The sequence below is a fragment of the Coregonus lavaretus genome (genome assembly GCF_964263955.1).
Source record: "Coregonus lavaretus genome assembly, contig: HAP1_SCAFFOLD_4805, whole genome shotgun sequence".
Taxonomy (NCBI): Eukaryota; Metazoa; Chordata; class Actinopteri; order Salmoniformes; family Salmonidae; genus Coregonus; species Coregonus lavaretus.
Window position 1 is genome coordinate 29,664 of NW_028158392.1, and position 16,766 is coordinate 46,429.

The 16,766-nt window shown below is 44.0% G+C and overlaps 2 protein-coding genes across 2 annotated transcripts; both read right to left on the reverse strand.

Moving 5' to 3' along the window:
• Nucleotides 1–1,830: 1,830 nt before the first annotated feature.
• On the reverse strand, nt 1,831–5,572 carry LOC311124058 (kelch-like protein 41b; the record flags this gene model as incomplete). Its single annotated transcript, XM_084198275.1, has 6 exons — nt 1,831–1,942; nt 2,323–2,469; nt 2,649–2,834; nt 3,783–3,890; nt 4,013–4,170; nt 4,463–5,572. The coding sequence occupies 6 exons, from the start codon at nt 5,570–5,572 to the stop codon at nt 1,831–1,833; spliced, it is 1,821 nt and encodes a 606-aa protein (XP_084054401.1).
• Nucleotides 5,573–8,066: 2,494 nt separating this feature from the next.
• On the reverse strand, nt 8,067–16,666 carry LOC311124061 (uncharacterized protein; the record flags this gene model as incomplete). The annotated part of the gene is made up of 22 exons (XM_084198278.1): nt 8,067–9,313; nt 9,418–9,609; nt 9,912–10,155; nt 10,428–10,702; nt 11,286–11,843; nt 11,978–12,014; nt 12,105–12,140; nt 12,276–12,356; nt 12,445–12,513; nt 12,649–12,717; nt 13,501–13,569; nt 13,698–13,766; nt 13,854–13,922; nt 14,073–14,141; nt 14,256–14,324; nt 14,425–14,496; nt 14,616–14,684; nt 14,799–14,870; nt 14,982–15,050; nt 15,171–15,239; nt 15,333–15,401; nt 16,598–16,666. Coding segments are annotated over 22 exons (2,400 nt in total), but the record flags the coding sequence as incomplete, so codon positions are not given.
• Nucleotides 16,667–16,766: the final 100 nt, after the last annotated feature.

The following is a 16,766-nucleotide window of genomic DNA, read 5'->3' on the forward strand; positions in this document are numbered from 1 at the left end:
TCATTAAAAAGCAAATCAATTTATAACATTTTTGACATGCGTTTTTCTGGATTTTTTTGTTGTTATTCTGTCTCTCACTGTTCAAATAAACCTACCATTAAAATTATAGACTGATAATTTCTTTGTCAGTGGGCAAACGTACAAAATCAGCAGGGGATCAAATACTTTTTTCCCTCACTGTAGAGGGAGGAATAACGTGGAGTACATTGAGCAGCGTTATCACCCCTCAGTGCTAGTGGTTTAGTGGCTTAGTGTTACTGTACTGTATTATGATGTCACATGTCCTGAATTTGGCATCAGCCTGCTGGTTGATATGCTTGATGCATGTTGATGACAGACATTAGTTAACCAGAAATGGATGTTGGTGAAAACAGTCAAAATCTGTGGTGGTTATAAGTATTTAGTAATATTACAGTTCAAGTTCAAATCATGAATGTAAAGGGTGTCTAGAGGTAGTTCTGATCTAGTGAACGTGCCCACATTTACAAAAGTAAAACATATGCTCCTATAATTCTTTGTGGTGAATGTGGCATTTGTTCCTAGAGTTTTGGTGTCAAGTTCACCTACAATTAATCTCTAGGACAGACTACGTAACATAGACATTTCCAGTTCTGGGTTACCAGTGGTGTAAAGTACTTAAGTAAAAATACTTTAAAGTATTACTTAAGTAGTTTTTTGGGTATCTGTACTTTACTTTACTATTTATATTTTTGACTACTTTTACTTTTACTTCACTACATTCCTAAAGAAAATAATATACTTTTTACTCCATACATTTTCCCTGACACCCAAAAGTACTCATTACATTTTGAATGCTTAGCAGAACAGGAAAATGGTCCAATTCACACACTTATCAAGAGAACATCCCTGGTCATCCCTACTGCCTCTGATCTGGCGGACTCACGAAACACGAATGCTTTGTTTGTAAATTATGTCGGAGTGTTGGAGAGTGCCCCTGGCTATCCGCAAATAAAAAAGAGAAGGAAATTGTGCCGTCTGGTTTGCTTAATATAAGGAATTTGAAATGATTTATACTTTTACTTTTACTTTTGATACTTAAGTATATTTTAACAATTACATTTACTTTTGATACTAAAGTATATTTAAATCCAAATACTTTTAGACTTTTTCTCAAGTAGTATTTTACTGGGTGACTTTCACTTTTACTTGAGTCATTTTCTATTAAGGTATGACAATTGGGTACTTTTTCCACCACCGTGGGTTACGGAGATGAACCTACTGTATGTCAAACCTACTGTGGAAATCTACTGTGACCTACAGTGTTGGGATGACACATGCACAATGCAGGACAGTTGTTTAAACCGGCCTATGAGTTGGTGTTTAACCTGTTTGTTTTTACTATACCAACCGGCTCTCACCTAGATTTCATTACGTCATTTTCCATATCTTCGACCTGAATCTCGTAAAACATGAGTGCTATGCGCAGACAAATGTTTGAACTAAACTAGCCATAAAAATGGCTACTGTTACTCTAAACTCAAAACCACCAAAACAGGAGTTTTTGAACAAATATTTATTTTACAAAAAAAGCTAGCTAAATACACATTGTGGGTTACTCTATAATGAAGGAAACTAATATACTGATGCGGTCTTCACTGAAGCAAAGTAGATGTGGTTTTTATTGTACAGAAATCCACCTGAGATCAGAGAGAGACAAACAGAAACTCACGACACAATCAACCAATAAGAGTCCACATTTGAGCTGTCATGTAACAGTGACACCGCCTCTATTCCTGAAATGGAAAGACTACCCAGAGAAGATGGTGGTTGTCCGGGCAGACAGAGGGCATCACAGGGGGCAGCTAGGGTCTAGAGTTTGGGCATCTTGGCAGCGTTGAGGCGCATGGATACGCAGGAGGAGCCGGCGGCGTAACGCATCTCCCTCAGCATCCCGCTCCATTCCTTCTTGTCCTCCTCGTACCTAACACAGGGAAAAGGAAGATACAGTGATGAGGAACAGAACAAGACGTAGTTGATTGTTTGTACAGTACCACTGACCAAGTAGGGCCCTCTCCTTTATTTTTGATGTAGCTTTACCTTTATTTCTTATCATACATTTCTATAACAAATTATTATAATTGAACTAAGATGAATAAGTTCTACTTTCTTGTCCACAGGAATGGAAATGGAAACAAACAAACCCAAAACAAACAGGGTTGAACAATGTGAACTTGTGTTGGCTCACCGAGCTACTGCCTAGGCTTTAGCACAATGGGCTAACACAGTCCTGTTGCATGCATGAAGAAGACCTCGGTTTGAATCCCGGTCAATAACATAATAACATTAAAAGAGGGGACTTACTGCCAAACATCAGTGACCTCTGCGGGGACCACCTCCTTGTTATCATTCTGGATGATGGTGAAGCCTCCTACGGCGTACAGGGCCCCCTCACTGCTCAGCAGGTTCACTGAGCTCCTCTCCTGGGGAAATTCTGTGAACTCCTCCCATCTGGGAAAGAAGTTCATTAGGGATACCGTCAGGGGGACTCATTATAATTAAGGCCATCCTGACTCAAGATGACTAATAACGTTTACCATCCAGAACCAGCAAATGGTGTTATGAAGAGTGATATTAAAAGGTGTAACAAGTTCGTAAACTGATTTATCACCAAAGAAAATGCTACATACTTGTTTGTTCCAAAGTCGTAGACTTCAGATGCAGCAGTGAGTCCTTCCTCGTTGACTCCACCAGCCACCACGATCTTTCCGTTGTGAACGACGGCTCCGAACATGGCTCTGGCTGTCTTCATGGCAGCCAGCTCCCTCCACTCCGACTGCTTGTGGTTGTATACAAACATCTTGTTCAGGGCTTTGCTGCGCAGGAGAATGATAGACAGGGTTGTCAGATCTCAGGAAAGCAGTATAGAAAGACTGTGATGGATTTAGTTACGGTTAGGATTCAGTAAATCAGACAACATGTAAGACTGTATGGGCTCACATGCAGTGGAGGCTGCTGAGGGGAGGACGGCTCATAATAGTGGCTGGAATGGAGCAAATGGAATGGTATCAAACACATCAAAGACGTGGTTTCCATGTTGTTGATACCATTCCATTGACTCCATTACAGCCATTATTATGAGCCGTCCTCCCCTCAGCAGCCTCCACTGCTTTACATGTAACCCAAAGAATACATTATTTTCACTACGGTCACGTTTGAATAACTGTATATTTTACCATGTGTAGTTCCATAATCAAAATAATGACTTCTACACTAGCTCTATGGTCTAGCATGCTCAGTTCTTATAATGATAGACTACAAACAGCTGCAGCTCACACCATATCTTTAGCACGACACACGCACGCACGCACACACACACACACACACAGACACACACACAAACACACTTTTTCTATCGTCGTGGGAACCAAATATTTATTTCCATTCAAAATCCTATTTTCCTTAACCCCTAACCCTAGCCCTAACCTAACCTTAACCCCTGAACCTAACCATAACCCTAACGCCTAACCCTAATTGTAACCCAAACCCTAAACGTAACACCTAAGCTTAAAATAGCCTTTGTCTTCATGGAGATGTGGGAAATGTCCCCACGTGAGAGAATTGTCCTTGTTTTACTATCCTTGTGGGGACTTTGGGGGAATTCAGGTCCCCACAAGGATAGAGGAACAAGACCACACACACACACACACACACACACACACACACACACACACACACACACACACACACACACACACACACACACACACACACACACACACACACACACACACACACACACACACACACACACACACACATACTTGTCATCAGTCTTTCCTCCAATGCAGTACACCAGACCCTTATGGGAGACCACAGAATGGCCGTGGATCTTCAGGGGAAGCTTTTTGGTCTCACTCCACTTCATCTTCCTGGGGAAAGCCATTACAGAACAGGAGGGTCAAAACACACATGGTAGAGAGAGGCGCTGAGAAGTCCTATATCTTTCTACTGTACTGAGTGAATGAGACATATTGAATGCTATTCCACTCACTGGACATCATAGCACATCACAGAGTCCAAACACTCGTTGCTCTGGAGGTCTTTTCCAGCAATAGCGAACAGCAGGTTCTCACACTCTCCCATGTTGAAAAGAGCTCTAGGGGAAGGCATGGGGGGAAGAGCTACCCAGTCAGCTGCAAGAGTGTCCAACTGAAATACAAAGGGTTGAATGAATGAATGAATGAATGAATGAATGAATGAATGAATGAATGAATGAATGAATGAATGAATGAATGAATGAATGAATGCCTGGATTCATCTGTTATGAATAAATATTATGAATAAAGACAGTGTTTTGTGCTATTGACATCATTTTATTCTAACATCAAACAAAGACTTTTGGCGATGTTACATAGTGAGCTAACGTAGATTAGAAAAGGCAAATATTACCAATAGAAGATTTGAAACCATCAAAAGAGTGACCCAAACTCTAAATGGTTACCTGATAGAAGTAGCACTGCAGGGGAGCGTCCTTGTCCTCCTCATCCACAAACAGTCCTCCGATGAGGTAGAGCTGGTTCTTCTGTGACGTCAGGCTGACGTGGTTCCGGGGGATCTGTTCCGACATGGCCGCCAGGAAACACTCGTTCTCGTTGACGTCGTATGCCACCGCTGCGGTGTCGTTGATCATCAGTATCAGGTCGCGGACGTACATGCCGTGGCGACGGTTATTGTTCAGGAAACCTGGGAAAACATCCTCTGCCTCGCTACCCTCGCCCTCCGCCCCCTCATCCCCAGCCACCTTCTCCTTCTTCTCTGGGAGTTTCCCCTGGAACGCGTCTTTGATAATCTGGACCTTCTTCAGGAGTTCCGGGTTGGCCTTGATGATCTCATCCGTCTCCACTTTGTCATGGAAGTATTTCTCGGGCATGAGGCGGAAGCGGATGCACTCGAAGGCGTCACCCAGTACCTGGACGCGTTTGTCCTTGTCGTTGCGGACCCATTTCATGAGGGCTTCGAACACTGTCTCCTCCTTCTCCACGTTGAGCGAGTCGCCACCAATGACAGCGAACAGTTCATGAGCGGCCAGCTGGAGGAACTCCTCGTCTTTAGAGAGGATCTCGAAGCGGTCTGCGATGTAGTCGCGGGCGGACACTGCCAACCTGGGAACGTTGAGGACCAGACCCATCCTGAAGATTGCCAGACAGTTGGTCACTGAGAGCTTCTTCTGAAGATAGTTAACACACACGGTGAAGACTGAAGGAATCTGGAAACGATTGGCCACGGCAAATATGTCCTGCACATTGTCGTCGGTGAGGTCAATCTCGGCCGAGTACAGATAGGTGATGATCATGTCCAAGATGGAGGGATTGACATCGTCCAGGACCACCTCCTTGGTGGCCTCTACCTCCTTGCCGTCCTCAGAGAAGAAGATCTCCCTGAAGTATGGGCTGCAGGCAGCCATAATGAGTTTATGGCAGGGGAAGCTCCGGTCGCCCACTTTCAGCGTGCAGTCCACAAACTTGTTCTCGTTCAGCAGCTCCTTGAGGCCATCCTGGAGCAAGGTGCTCTGGAAGAGGCGCAGCTCCTCCTTGATGGCTTTGGGGTCCATGGTGTGGGGAAAATGGTGGCTTGCGAAGGGGAAGAAATGGTGGCCACAGGTCCTCTTGGCACCCAGTCCAGGCTAGAAAAGGCTGAGCAGAGAAAAGGTTCCCAGCCTGAAGCCCCCACTGCCTACTGCAATTTAATCCTTTCCCCTCTAAATATAGCCGCCTGCCTGCCTCAGCCGGTAGGAATCTCAGCTCTGCCAAATCTGAATGCGGAGCCCGACTCATACAGCTGTCACGGACTGAAAGAAGCAACTGGGGTGTCCGGGGTATAGCCCACTACCATGATTCAGCCTCAACACTGTCATTGGTTTAGTAGTGGCTAAAGAGGGATAATGTTGTCAAAGCTACTGGTTATTAACCCAATATTGGTTGTTTATACCAGTGTCTCCACCCTGTATCTCAGTAGCTTTAAATAATTTCAAAGGATGTTAACTTTTGTGACATGTTTTTTCATTCATTCATTCCCATTCATTCATTTCCAAACAGACATACAAGCTAGGGTGTCTCTCAATTCAAATATTTAAAGCGGATTCTAGGATATTATGTCCCTATGCTACTGTGCAAAATACAATGTACTGTCGTTTTGATTGAATTTAGCCCTAAGACTGACTAGACTTGGATTCTACTGGGGAAGGTTGAGAAAAGTTGAGGAGCGTTGAGCAGCAGCAGCTGACAGACAGACAGACCTCTCCACCTATCAGCACTCCTCCTCATTTTCCCTTAATTGTTCTGGGGGGTCATAGGACTGCTGACAGGGGGCGGGGCATTCAACTTCAAGTCCTGAAAATAGTCACTTTGTCCTGAATTACACTGTCCTCTCAGAGTAGGCTTTCATCTCTATAAAACTTGTGTGCCTAGAGATGAAATATATAGAAGTTAAACTTCGCTTGATTATAAGTCAAAGTGTTTGGAGTTGGGTGGCAGTGTGGACACTGTCATTGACGACACTAAAGATAGACCATTTGGTCAGGAGTGGAGTGTCTCACATGTAATATAAATATAGTGTAGTGCACAGACAGCAGTGTCACCTCGCCAATATTAGAAATGGATACCTATGGATTGCCGTGGCTACAGGAAGAGGTTCCTAAGTTCATAGAAAGTGAGATTTAGAGAATACTTTCAAAGTACATTAATCTTGTTTGTATTGATGAAAATATTAAGTGGTTTAGTTACATTCACAGTCGTTTATTTACTCTCTATGAAAAGTCATTTTCTCAGAGCATGATGCATTTGTAGACAGATACACTATCCATTTCTATAGGACAGGTTTCACAAACGATTGACATCTCAAAACGGTTCTCTATCTATCAAATAGATTGTCAGAAGAAATGGTCATAGTTAAAACAACAATGTAAGTGTGATCTCTATCAAACTTGATTGAATTTGCCTATAGTAGTAACACGTGCACGTTGGAAGAGCCATTACACACTAAAAAAGGAATGGTTCTAGATAGTACCAGAAAGGGGTTCTTTGGCTTGTAACGATAACGGAACCCTTTCTGGTGCTATATTTTACATTTTTAGTCATTTAGCAGACGCTCTTATCCAGAGTGACTTACAGGAGCAATTAGGGTTAAGTGCCTTGCTCAAGGGCACATCAACTGATTTTTCACCCAGTCTGCTCGGGGATTAGAACCAGCAACCTTTCGGTTACTGGCACAACGCTCTTAACCACTAAGCTACCTGCCGCCCCGTTCCTTTCCTAAACCCTTTAAATAAGGTTCTATATAGCACTAAAAAGGATTCTGCTATGGTTACAACCCTTTTTGGGGCTATATAGAACCCTTTTATGGTTCTTTATAGAACATTTATGGAGAATGGTTCTATAAAGAACCTTTATCAATCTAAAAGGTTCTTTGTAGATAACTTTGAAGAACCATACAGGTAGTTTTTTTTCTGGTCAGCCATATTATATTGTTAAAGTTCTATAGCTGTTATTATTTTGTTTAGTGACAAGTTGAATCAAGTGAGCTACCTCTGGAACAGCTGGGGGTCGCTGAGGATATTTAGGAAACCACTCTCAATTGACAAGGCTATACATGAGTCTTACAAGACACTGAAACTGGACATAGTCATATATAATGGCATAACACAACACATTAGATCGACTGGAATGACACTCTCACTCACGGTTGCACAAAAAGAGCTGTGCGCAAACCACACCCCAACATATTCGAATGAGCCTGCGCACCTACGTTTTAATTATCACTAAAAGAGCAAAGAACCCTTTTGAGAACTGTAAAGGACCATTGAAGAGCTCAAATAGTTATTTGAGTCATTATGGTTCCACATAGAACCATAACCCTTCCCACAGAATCCTTGACGAACCCTCGTTTCTAGTGTGTTTCAGGCAAGGCAACTTTTCACCAGCAGAGGACACAATACAACTACAGTATAATCTGTATGAACCAGTGTGAAATATATGGTAACAACTGTAATGTAGAAAACTGTACGGTAATGTACTTGTATGATATACATCGCAAATTCATACAAACATAAAACAAAATCACATTTTTATTAATACAAATCTAGGTAAAAAAACAACACATTCAAATGCACAAAACTATCCCTAGAAATGAACGATAGAGCATTTGCTGTCATTTCCTAGCACGGTTTGTTGACAGCATACTGAGTTGATACAGGGTTGGTTCTTCTTGGATATGATATTAGTTGCTCGTAGTGTCTGTAAACGTGTTCATACTGGTTCACATACTAGATGAATAGCATTATTGCAGGAACACGTTATGGCACCAATGTTGTTATTCCTCAGTTTGAACAATGCAGATATTACAATCATGTTAACAATATAAAATCAGTGATCAGCATAACATGATTATGAGGTGAGATATACAATACATACTGATGCTATCAAAAAGTCTATAGACCATACTGATTTGGCACTGGAAGCATGTATGTATTAATTAATCAGTGAATCAGTGTCTAACAAAGCAAGTGGCATTTTCTACTATTTCATGACTACATACCTGAGTGATATTGAAAGAATTGTCTGTTAAAATGATGTTATAGGATGAGCAATCCATTCATTCAGAATGAAAATGGTAATGTTATGTTAAAGGCCCAGTGTAGTCAAAAACGAGATGTTCCTGTGTTTTCTATACAGTACATTTCCACATTATGAGGTTGGAATATTACTGTGAAAGAGCTGTTTGAAAGACCGCCTGCAATTTCAGCTTGTTTTGGTGGGATGGAGTTTTGGCCTTCCATGGTGACAACACCAGGCGGTAAATTAGTTAATAGACCAATGAAGAAAGAGAGTTCCAAACCTCTCTGCCAATAAAAGCTAGTTTTCGGTTTTCCACTGCCACTCAGATCACTCCCAGATAGTCCTAGCAAAATTGCTCTTTGGTAAGATGCTATTTTTGTTTATATTTTACCATCACAGTAAGGTACTTGATTGTTACCCAGAAATGATTTGATATAGAGATTTTTAAAAAACGGCTGCATTGGACCTTTAATGAAACATTATACAGAGATTGGAGGTAAAATTAAAGTTCAAATCAGTCACTGGAATTAGTATAGGAATATTTATAATAAGTGCTTAGAGTTTTAGTTCAAGGGAGAGGGGAACTAGGGAGTGTCAAAGGAGCATTTATCCAACTGGTACAACATAGAGTCATGACTTGACCTCCATCCATTGTGAAGTACATGGTGCCATGGAACATCAGTTTAAAGAAGGAATTGAGCGAGACAATGACGGATGCACAGCAGATGCGGCTTCTCAGCCTGTTGTGAAGAAAACACATGAAAACAATCATACAAAATCCCATACTTGATGCATATTCAACAAACGGAATCCAAAAATCATTGAAAGATGAGCTATACAGTACCCGCTCGGCCTTGCACACATGTCCTCTTGCACTCCTCCTCCGTGTCGAAGCGGTTCTGGTTTCCCTCACAGGCGCCGTACCAGAACTGGGCGCAGGAGTTGGCCTGCTTGTCATAGTACCAGCGCATTTTGTAGTCCCGACACGGGCCCTGGTCTAGGACCAGTGCACAGCGAGGGTCCAGAGGAACAAACTCTGACCCGGCAGAACAAAGAGAGAAGGCTGTTAGTGAAGGCCCACTTAAGAAACAGACGTTGTATCAGGATGTAAGGGCCACGGCACACTAGTATACTGATTATGTTCATTGGCAGATATAGCTAAAGTGTCAACACAATTGGGGTCAATTTCAGTTGGAATCATTCAGTAACTGATTTCAACAGGCTTTGTAGTAATCTGAACGGTTCATATGATTCAATCCTTTAGTTTAATGAACAGACACAGGGTAGACTGCTATGACTACATAGATATAGCTGTTGTTGGCAGTGGGTCCAACATACCTTTGGGAAGTGCGGGTCGTGGTGCAGGCACTAACTGGACAGAGCCTGAGGACCCTGAGGATGAAGATGATGTTCCTGATGATGATGATGATGATGATGAGGAAGAGGACCCTCCTGTATTGGAAGATGAGGATTCCCTGGAGGAGGAGGACGTGTTGCGGTTCAACGTGGGAACGTCCCCGCGACCAGTCCCCGAATCTGGGTTGTAAATACCTCCATCCTGGCCTCCCTCACGCTGCCCTATCTGGAGCCAGAGGAAAACAAACACACAAGGAAAACTATGAGGACCAACAAAGCCCTTCCCGTATTGTCAATTTGTAACAAAACACAAAGACAGTTTTAAAGCCTGAAACAGAGTAACAAGCCCAGTGTTACTATAGTGAGTTCAATGGAGTAAAGTAGTGAGTAAAGTTCATTAGTTCAATGGAACATACAAGTCATGCCAACTATACATTGACAGTAGGTTGTTTTCTGGTTAGTGCCTCTGTTAAATGTCTGTTCATGTTCTGTAAAGACCTGTACTGTGGCAGTGCTAGGGTTGATAGGCTGGGTTAGGGCTACCCTGCCACCCTGACTTTGAGTGCCTGTTCCGGTAGTGGTGACTGTTCGCCTCCCGTTGTTGAAGTCCTCCTGGTTGGTGGTCCCATAGCCATTGCCATAGTTCCCGTTGTCATAGTTCCCATTGTTCCCGTTCCTGTATCCGTTGTTGCCGTAGCCGTTGGTGACACGGTTGTATATAGGATCACCGTTCTCGTCTTCACAGAACTTGCTAACTAGCTTGGACTCCAGAGCTGAGAGGGAGCGACAGAGTAACAGGAGTTGTGATGACTGGGAACAGGTGATTAATCACATTGTACTGGGATTAGCCTTTGAGACTTCACGGCAACTTAATGCAGTTAACTTGGTAAATTTTTACTGAGTATACCGTACAATAACAGTAGACCTACTGCTAATGTAGGGGCAGGAGTTTTTCTTCACTATGTCAGCTGACCAGGAACAACTCCGGAGGACAATACATACTAAGGCCATTCAACATTCAACTAACATTGTAATGGGTAGACCTAAAGCTTCATCTGACACCAATGTTTGCTTTGTAGCACCTACAGATGAAACACTATGGGGTCTTAAATGTCTCATGGGTCATAAATATGCCAACTTTGATAAATTATTTCTCAATTATGCTTTTAGATACAAATGTGAAATATATGTCAACAATCCTTCCTGCAAAGGACTATTCTATGGATTACATTTAGTGAAAATCCCCCAAATCCTGTTCTTTTTTTGTCTGGGTTTCATGAGGAATCACTCTTTTGAAACTACACCAACACGTTAACCCAACCAACAATGTAAAACCAACATGGCGTTTTGCCTTACCTGGCAGCGTGTTGAAGTCATCAATGAGGTACATGTGTTCACTATCAGGGTCCGACGCGATCAGGTTGAGCTCCCTCAGGAATTCAGCCTGCGTGGGGTCCGATGTATTCACGATCCCCAATGCGTACATCTCGATGTTGGCTGCGTGCGCCTCCCGCACCGCGATATCCAGCTTCACCGGCTCCCGCTTATCCGTCTGTCCGTCCGTAATAACTATAGCCACTTTACTGACACCCTTGCGCGAGCTGTAGAAGGCATCCTGGGTGGCCTTGCGGATGGCGGTGCCCGTGTGGGTGCCCTCACCTATATAAGGGATATTTCTTATCGCCTGTTTGACGTCCTGGTTGTTCATGTAGCGCGCCAGATTGAACTCTAGCTTGACCTCCAGGCTGTAGAGGACCAGGCCGATGCGGGTGGCGTTTCGGCCCACCGTCACACGGTCCACCAGGGCCGCCACAAAGTCCTTGATGATCTCAAAGTTCTCCGGCCCCACGCTCTCCGAGCTGTCGATGACGAACACCAGCTCCATGGGCCGCACCTTGCATTTGATGCCGCAACCTGGAAATAATGCAAAGATATACGATTCTGACGTCGAAAGGATGTTTTCCAATTCACTCTCAACAAGGCCTACTGTATGTTGCAATCAATGGTAAATTATTTTACACAAGCACAACAAATTATGTTTTATTTACCACAAATCTCCTTGATCATTTTAATGATGTCTTCTCTCTGTGGGTCAAAATCAGGATTGACATGGTGACTAAATGGAATCAAAAAGCCTATGTGAAATCAAAAGATGGCTAAAGACTGAGAACTTACTGTGAGGCCCATCTCGCCTTTGAATCCTGGTCTGCCCTAAAGGGAGCAGTTAAACATTGGTCTGATCAGTTTCTATTCTGATTGCAGTTAATTGTTTATTACATTCTGCAACCCTGTTATCAAATGAATCGCCCTTCATTGATTATAAAAGCGACCCATGACGAGACTCACTGATTGGCCAGGAGCTCCAGGGTTTCCCAAATCACCTTTGACCCCCTTCAGGCCCCTCTCCCCTCCAGAGCCGCGGTCACCCTGTCATGGAGCCAGATAACACAAGGTCAGAGGTCACAAAAGCTCAAATACACTGCCGTATGCTTCAAACCACTGTGTCTTTCCTCACCTTGGCCCCTGGGAATCCTTCCCCTGGTGGCCCCCGAGGGCCAGTCACGCCCTGAAACCCTGCCTCGCCCTGAAAGGGTCCATAAAATACAGAGAATATTTGACATGCTCAACACAACATTTTAAAGAAACAAGAAACATTTTGTTTGCTTGCTTGTTTTGAATTACTATAGAAGTACCACCTGAAAACAAGAGCGAGACCTACCTTTGGCCCCTGAATACCCTGCCCAGGGGGTCCCGTTGGCCCTGGGGGGCCAGGTCGCCCAATGCCACCCTAGAAATGAGCAGAAGTTATAACCATATTTACAATAGCAATGAAAAAGTGTCAGTACAAAACAACACAGCTCAACCACACTGCACCTCCTGTGTCAAACCTAGTTAGTCACGCTAAATAAGCTAAGCTAAGGGACGAACCCTTCACATTTCACTTAACAAACCTAGACTTAAAAAGTGACCTGATTTCACAGGGCAGCCGTTTCACGAGCAGGTAGTTTCACAGCTTGAGTGTCTCTGGTTTTACTGTTCATCGTCTGACACATATTAGTGAGCTTACTATATGAGAGCAGACCTACTGCTGTGACGGACAGGGCTACCTCAAACCCTCAGGTCTGCCCGCTCCCTAGGGCTTCTGGGGCTATAGGAGATGAAAAGCCTAAAGAGAAACCTGGATGTAATATTATAAGCTAGACTGCAGGTTCTGGGTATTGTGTTGGTTATAGGCACCCTGGCCCCAATGGTTCTCATTAGATGCATATGTTGGGATATATTCACACGTTGTGGAAGTGTGTGAAAATGATAAATGTCCCGTAAGAATGAAACGCTTATTATCGCAGCCTTTGAATACAAGCTCCCTGGGGATAGGTGTTCACATGTACAAGATGGATCTGAAATGTGGAGTCTGCCAGCATGAGGTAATAGTAGTATCGATCACCATGAGTCAGTGGGTTTGTCATGGTGCTGAACAAGGGTAAATGGGTTCGCATCAGAGCTAGGATTGATTCTTTGCCAACTGTTTAGCAGGGGTTAGCTTCTTCATGTCATAGACTACAATACATACCGTTAGTCCTTGTTGCCCCTCGCCTGGGGGGCCTGCTAAACCTGGCAAGCCCCTGAAGCCAATATCACCCTAGATGGGAGAAAACACGCAGATATCATGATGTCCTCTGCTAATGGAGGCCTTCTGTTCACCCAGGGCTGTTGTTACTAGCCAAAATAACCCAGCTCTGACACCCTCACACAGAACCATATCTTTACCTTTGGTCCAGGGATGCCCAGCCCCTCAAGGCCTGGTTCACCAGGAAGCCCCGGTAGACCAGGAGATCCCTACAAACCACAGGCAAACACTAGGGTCAACTCTGGTACAACTCATGCAATAGCAGCAACACATGAATAAGCAGCAGTGTTGCTCACCGTAGGGCCAGGATAACCATCGCCTTTGGGCCCGAATGGACCAGACGGACCAGGACCTCCACGATCACCCTAAAAGTTTATGTGATTAAATAGAAGTACATCAAGATTCAAGTAAATAAATACCAGTTCGTCAATGAATTACGCTGATTATTCAGATAAATAAGTAAATGCTATTAATTATTCCCTATTATTCTAGTAGTGTGGCATAGTGTGTCTCACCTTAGGACCAGGCAGCCCATAGCCTGTCTCCCCTAATGGTCCAGCTGGACCAGGTTGGCCAAGGTCGCCCTGAGACAGACAGAGTTACAACATGGTTAAGAGACAGTTACAACATGGTTATGATATGGCATAAACCTCATCTACATGGTGAATTGTAGGCATGTTGGGACAGAGGGCTGTTACCTTAGGTCCTATGATGCCTCGGCCTGGCAGTCCTGGCATACCCAGTCGACCTGGTGTCCCAGGCTCCCCCTAGAAGAGGTCAGAGGTTAGAAGTCAAAGATCGTAGTGTGAACACAATACACTACAGTACAGAGTGTTGACTGATGATAACTGAGGACAATGTCCTCACCTTTGCTCCAGAGGGCCCAGCAATTCCAGGAGGCCCACCCAAGCCCCGAATGCCCCTCTGGCCCTGGTCTCCCTGTGGGGAGAGACATCAATCGTCAAAGAAACATCACAGAAAACCAACCTCAGAATACCACAGCTGACCAGATGAATGAAGATGAAAATCTTGAGGAGGAAACCTGGGAATCTTCTTACCTTCTCACCCTGAGTGCCAATCCCCGCAGCTCCCTCTGGCCCCCTCAGACCAGCAACACCTGGTTCCCCCTATATAGACAAACACAAACAGACACACAAGCAAAGCATATGAATCCAATGGTCACATTCAAAGAGGTACAGTATCAACCTATGGTGCTGCAGAGATGGCGGAAGACGAAATACCTTCTGTCCCGGGGCCCCGTCCTCTCCTGGGAGGCCAGGAAAACCAGCCAATCCTGACGCTCCTGGCTCACCCTGAAGAGAGATCATTGGTTGTATGTCTCACATCGCATCGACTACATATCTAAATGTGACACCACACCGAGGACAAACTACACATTGCGTTTCCATTGGAGGAGGACTCACCTTAGCCCCAGGTTCGCCAGCCCCTCTCTCTCCTGTTGAACCAACCTCCCCTGGTAAGCCCTGGTCACCCTGCGGATGAGAGGAGCACCCGTGGCATACAAAGACATTAGCATTAGTGATAGCCTAACTATGAAATAACCACAATTGATCAAAACGGTAAAGTCAAGGAAGAACCATCAAAACACAGACCTTGGGCCCTGGATATCCATCTCCTTGTTGGCCCCTGCCCCCTGGTGGCCCCCGAGGCCCCTCTACACCCTGGTAGGACAGGAAGCACAAGGTAGTCACATTGTGACAGTCAGCCATAAACTATTGGTAAAACCTGTAATAATGAATAGGTGACCTACGTACCTTCTCCCCCTGAATGCCCAGCCCTGGCAGGCCGACAGGCCCTGGAAAACCTGGAGGGCCAAAGCCCCCCTGAGGGTCACAAAGAGAGTCAGAGCAGTTGTTGGCATCATAGCTATAATTACACCAACACAGGCTTGTAGATGTGTTACAGGAATAGTGCATGAAATACAGTATATGTACATAAACTACATATTCTAATACATTGGTTTGGATAATCACCCTTTCATGATTAAATGAAGGGAAAGTAGTCAACATAACGCAATTACTGTGTTAAAAATCCTCCTGCTCTTCTCCCTGCCATTAAATATTGAGAATGTTCACACAATTGACTATTTTCATAGCAATAAAGTAAACCAACTCCAGATCCAACGACCCAGTATTGTAGCACTAATACACGCATGCCTCATCTATAAAATGCCAGCTTGACTCACTTTATAGTGTCAACAGAGCTAAAGTACATGGTGTAAACACAGAATGTTAGCTAACTGCAACATTCATCCAAACCGTTAGCAGCATTCTTGCAGAAGTATTGCCCTCATTATATGATGAAAGTATTGCCATTATCCCAAGGATGGATTTCACAACAAGGCTAACCTTGCCAAGACTAATCGGGCCAAGAACAAACACCTCAGGTGTAAATGTAAATTACACCATTTCCATTTAAATGTCAATTAACGTTTAAGAAATGTTAGAATGATCATCAGCTACCAGGATTTTATCAGTGTTTGCTTCATTCATAATGGCATAAATGTCATCAATTCATATCACATAATCAGTGAGACCGTGATTCTATTTCTGACAGTACACACATTGTTCAGGTAGAATGAGGCTGCATCTCAATAGTGTTAAGTAGCTTCCTCTCCTTGTCTCCTCCCCTTTATCTGAAAACACAGACTAGGTGAAAGCAAAAGACAGGAATCCTTCTGAACCAGGACTTTCCGTCCACCTGTCCAGATCTTTAAATACCAGTTTCAATTAAGGCAATGAGACGAGGAGAGGAGGCCACTTCAGACCATTGAGATGCACCCTTTACATCAGCCTTTACTTTAACCATTAACTTTCTCACGGCACAGCGCCCAGGCCTTTACCCCTGTGTGATTCATCACCACACAGATTCAATAGGGACCACATATATAACCCCAGTCTGAATGAGACCTAGACACCAGTGCTTCTGGCCACTCCCTGCCCAAGGCTCTTTATGTGTTCCTGGGTACACTGCGTGTTTGTTTATTGCAGATTTAGTTTATTTACAGCCTATACTGTACCTTGTCTCCTTTGATTCCAGCACCGGGCTGTCCTCTGGGCCCCCTCGGCCCCTCCAGGCCCCGGTCCCCCTGCGGACAGACAAACACAGCCCTTTACAATCCTCTTCAACTCTTCACTCTCTCTCATTCTTTTTCTCACCAGAGAGAGGTAAACTCACACCAGCCATAC